General features: G+C 40.9%; 1 protein-coding gene across 1 annotated transcript; it reads right to left on the reverse strand.

Annotated features, from left to right (window-relative positions):
* Positions 1 to 1,291: 1,291 nt before the first annotated feature.
* On the reverse strand, positions 1,292 to 1,675 carry LOC143529413 (large ribosomal subunit protein uL18c-like). The gene has a single exon (XM_077025219.1). The coding sequence runs from the start codon at positions 1,673 to 1,675 to the stop codon at positions 1,292 to 1,294; it is 384 nt and encodes a 127-aa protein (XP_076881334.1).
* Positions 1,676 to 5,135: the final 3,460 nt, after the last annotated feature.

A 5,135-nucleotide genomic window follows, 5' to 3' on the forward strand; every position in this document is an offset into this window, starting at 1 on the left:
AATTGGTTTTCTTTTAATGTATTAGTTAGATTAGATTAGATTAGATTAGATTAGATTAGATACTAAGTGTACAATAAATGTACCAACTAGAGAAGGATTTTATTGAAAATAAAAAAATAAATGTGAAAAACGAAGATGATGTTGAAATGCAAGAACTTGTAAGAATGCTTGCAAGAATAGAGAGGAACTGAGTGTTTTTGAAATATTAGTAGAAATATGATATGACAGTTGATTGGACACGTTTGTTGATGTTTTTTAAGACTTAACGATGTGGATAGTTGTAATTTTTGGCAATATGCAATTTTCATAACAACTTGTTTATAATAAACATTGAACTGATTAATAGAAATGTTAACTTCCAAAAGTATGTAATGTATCATGTTTTTTTTTTCTTTTCTTTTTCTACCCTTGATAACTAAACAATACTGGAAGCGTATACTTTAATGTGCATCTTATTAGACTATTTTCATTTGAGACTCCAAAGTCTTTTATCATTGAGGCGTGTGCCACTTTTTTCATGAGGTTTTTGCGTTGTTACATACGCACGGTGACGAAGCTCGAACAAAACGCACGAGGGTAGGGGCCCATTTTTTCGGTTTCTGTCTCATTTGTTTTACACATTAGCCTTTTTGTCAAGCAAAACACTAGTCTTAATCCCTTCACCCCTTTGGTTGTTGTCAATGTAACCAGAGAGGACATTATGCACATAAGTAACCCACTTGATATAATTTTGATGCTCGTTTTAAACGGGAGCCGAACTCACTTTGACATGAACCCATTCTAACCAGCCACCTGACCCGACCCGACCCGACCCGACCCAACCCAACCCACCATTTTGGTAGGCTTTAATAGTTCACACCTTTGTTGTCTGAGCTTCTTTGCTACGGAATTTAATGGCAACTCTTTTGCTTCTTCACAACAGCCTTTCCTTTTTCTTGGGCTAGTTTGAGTAGACTTTTTTGGTGCCAAATACACATATAAAAGATTAATATAGTTGAAATATAAGAACATGAATCTAAATACAAAACATGCATATTTCTTACAACTTTTACATCATCAGGTTATGATTAAGAAAGTCAACTCATTTGGGATATACAGTTTGGAAACAAGCCCAAAATCTCATTTGAGCAAAAGAGCTTGTTGACCCACAACTACGGATCCACCCATATGTCATGGACTAGCACCATGAAATAAAACTAACAGATCGGATTAAATTACAAAACAAAGATAATTCACAAAACGTTACAGCCAAACAAATAAATAAAATCATAGACTGAAAACACCCAATAATTTAACCTAGGTGAGAACTGGAATCATCATTATTCTCATCAATAACAAGCTTGACTCCATGATTCTTAAGAGAATTAATAACCGCCCAAACTTTGGTTCGGTTTTTAAAATCTTTTTTCTCGAGCTCTTTGCTAACATCTACATGAATCCCTCTTTCTTGGCCCGATTCAAGACCTTCAACCTTGAGCCGCATAGCCAACACCTCACCCACCACGGTTGCAGCCTTTGCATTACAGGTTCGACCGCACTCCAGCGAGTTCTTTATTGAATGCTCAACGGTTGAAGCCGTTGCAACTATCCGTCCATTGTTTCGGTCCACTACGTTTGCTGTAATGTATTTTAACGACATGAACAGCCTCAACACATACCGCTTTAACACCGTCATCCTTTTATTCCCTCCTATGTAAAAAACAGAGAATGATAATTAATTATTCGAATCTAGTAATGCATTTGAAATTAATGTATTATTCTTGGATGTTAGCATCTATTATTCAAACCTAAAGAAAATATATAAAACGAGTGTTGGGGTGTTCAAATTCGAACATCCCGATTTCTAATACAGATTAAGATATTAAACAAACAGATTATTCAAATTTTTTTTAAATCTAATTTTTCATGAACCCTAATAAAAATCACCATTCACAATCAATTTGGGGAGAGACCAATTTGCCATACTGAATCAAACAAGAATTATTCAATGTTAAAAACTTGTAAAATTTATAAATCAAAGAAATAGAATAGCATAAATAAATTTTGTGATGTTAGATCATGGTGAACAGATTTTATCATCCCCTACCTCTGTTTTCAACAACCGAGGCGTCAAGATATCCGCTGGCTACTACAACAGTTTCTGAGATTGATTAGAGAAACGACAGACAGATCTTGCGTAACCAAGCATGCGAGCAGATCTAGCGGGCAACGGTTACGCGTTGCCGATGTGTGCTTGAATAGAGTTGTTTGAGGTTGATAACTGGAGGAGATTTGGGCTTTTGTGGAGAAGATGAAAGAGAAGCCACGGAGGCTGAAGGATGCTGAGCATTAGGGCTAAACTATTATTTAATAACTTTTAAGAAAATATTTTGGATTATTCAGATATCCAAATTATTCAACCTTTTGTTTTAAAATCCATTCCGAATTTGAAAATTCAGATATCCGAATTTTCATATACCTTTTGGGTTCAGAATTCCGGATAATTCAAGTTTGTTTTTGAATTCGGATCTTTTTGCACACCCCTAAACAGACGGGTTGAGCCGGATGGCTAACGGTTCCAGATGGGTTTTGACCAGGGATGGGTAACAGTACCAAACGGGTTCGGGTCAAAACGAGCCGTTTTAGGAAATGCTCATTTTGGTTCGGGTCTAAACAGATTTTGACAAAAAAAGGGTACGGGTTAAAACATGCCGTTTTAAGAAATGGTCAATTGATTCGGGTGTTGACAAAAATGGGTACGAGTAAAAAATGAGGTCGTTTTATCAAACGGTGTTCGGGTCTAATGGGTTTTGACAAATATGGTTTCAGGTCATAACGTCGTTTTTAAAAATGGTCATTTTGCTTTGGGTCTGAATGGGTTTTGACAAAAATGGATACGAGTCAAAACAGCTAGTCGGGCTTGGAAGGGGTAACAGGCCAAACGGGCAGTTTTGAAAAAAAAAATGTCATTTTAGTTCGTGTCTAAACAGACATTGACAAAATGAAAAAGGGTCAAAATAGGCCGTTTTAGAAATATGGTGAGTCTGATTCTGCAGAAACAATAAAAGAAATATTATTAAATTCCATTTTTCAAATGTAGCTTGTTTTGTTTACTCGTCTAAGCTCAAACTCAGGCTGACCTGTATAAAAATACCTGAAGAAACACTAACAGGACCCCGGGCAGATTACTGGTAACCTGGGGGTTAGATAGATGTTTCCCACGAGGGGTTAGACCCTGAGAAGATGGTTCTTCTGATAACCTGCAAAACAGACACCGTGAGCTTGTCACTGAGAAGGGGGGGTTCCTCCTTGTGACCACCCTCCGGCGTGAGAATCAGACTAGATTGCTCTTTAAATATAAATGTATATTAAGAGATTGCTAGAGCAGATATCAGGTATATATGATGATAATATGATAAGATGAGATGGTCATACCATTTGTGGTATTTATAGCCGAAGGTAGGTTTCCAAGGAGGTGTGGCCGGCTGCAACAGTGTTCCTGTTCCACCAACAGTGGCCTACACACGTGCCCTGCTGGTAGTTGGTGGGTAGGCAGCGGCTGATAGAGACCAGGCCTGCTGTGTACTATTCCTTTTCCACCAACTGGCGGCTACGCACGTGGTAGGGCAGTAGTTGGTGAGTAGGCAGCGGCTAATAGTGACACAGTACAGGAGCATGCTGCTCGCCATACTGTGTCAGTAAGCTGTCGTATCTTTAGTCAGATCTTTTTCCCATACCTCGTCAGGTACAGTACAGAAGATCTTCCCGTATCGTACGGATTGGCTTATTTGGGCGGGAGTATTCCCCCTCCCGCCCTTGTGCGGGATTGTTCCCGGCTTTGCTAATTCCTTCAGGTGACTGAATGATTGAGAGCTAAGTACCTTGTGCGTGTAGCCTTGCTGCGCGGGTGGCCTTCCCTGATGGCTTGTATCCGAGGCTGCGGGGACAGGCGGAGTCCTTCACCATTGGGAGGCATTTCCTGCGGGACCAGCTTGCGTACTGCGCGTAAGGACGTCACGTCTCTGAGCATGGTTGGTCCTGCGGGTCCAGTTGGTTTCTGCGCAGACGTCCCTCTTCAAAGTGATTCTTGCGGGTCCAACTGGGCTCTGCTGGGACCTACCTCTTCAAGTCCCCCCAGTCCAATGTTCTTCTCATGAGTGTTTAATAAAGTGAGGTGAATTTTTGGACTTAATTAAAGGGTTTTGAAAAGGGTTTTTTAAGGTTTTCCATGGGGATTTCTCCCGCGGAAGTCCTTGTCACTTGCAGAAATAACCGAGTTTCCTGCTTGGTCTCTGGGTATGATGCGGGTAGGCTGTAACCTCCTCGCAAGTCATGAGCGTTGAGTCCCACTTGTGGGGATTCTCCATGAGGTTTTGGTAGTTTTGAACATAGTGATCAATTATGTTAAGACCACCAATTCCATCCTGGAGCTTCAAACAACGTAGTTCTCGACGTTCCCGCTATGCGGGGATGTTATTTCCGTTTCCGCAAGCATTGCCCAGAAGATCTTTCTTGGTTTCAATTCCCAGCGGAGTGCTAGGTATGTGAAGGGTTTTGCCTTAACAGTGTACCTGCGCTCGTCTTACGGTTATTTTACTTCCAAGGTATTCCTGGCGTCAATTCCCTGCGGGTGCTAGGTATGTGAATGGTTTTGCCTTTACACTGTACCCGCACCCGTCTTATAGTTACTTGGTTGCCGTGGTACTTGGCTTCAATTCCCTGCGGGTGCTAGGTATGTGTAGGGTTTTGCCTTTACACTGTACCCGCATCCGTCTTACGGTTACTTGTTCGCCAAGGTTTTCTTGGCTTCAATTCCCTGCAGGTGCTAGGTATGTGAATGGTTTTGCCTTAACACTGTACCCGCAGCCGTCTTACGGTTACTTGTTTGCCAAGGTTTTCTTGGCTTCAATTCCCTGCGGGTGCTAGGTATGTGAAGGGTTTTGCCTTAACACTGTACCCGCAGCCGTCTTACGGTTACTTGTTTGCTAAGGTTTTCTTGGCTTCAATTCCCTGCGGGTGCTAGGTATGTGAAGGGTTTTGCCTTAACACTGTACCCGCAGCCGTCTTACGGTTACTTGTTTGCCAAGGTAAGGGGTATTTTCCCGCCTATTTTTTTTTTCTTTTTGATTTTTGAATTTTGAAATTCGAGAGGTTGG

This window comes from Bidens hawaiensis, unplaced genomic scaffold (assembly GCF_021521415.1).
Source record: "Bidens hawaiensis isolate Kalapana, Puna unplaced genomic scaffold, B.hawaiensis_p1.1 tig00008539_1, whole genome shotgun sequence".
Lineage (NCBI taxonomy): Eukaryota > Viridiplantae > Streptophyta > Magnoliopsida > Asterales > Asteraceae > Bidens > Bidens hawaiensis.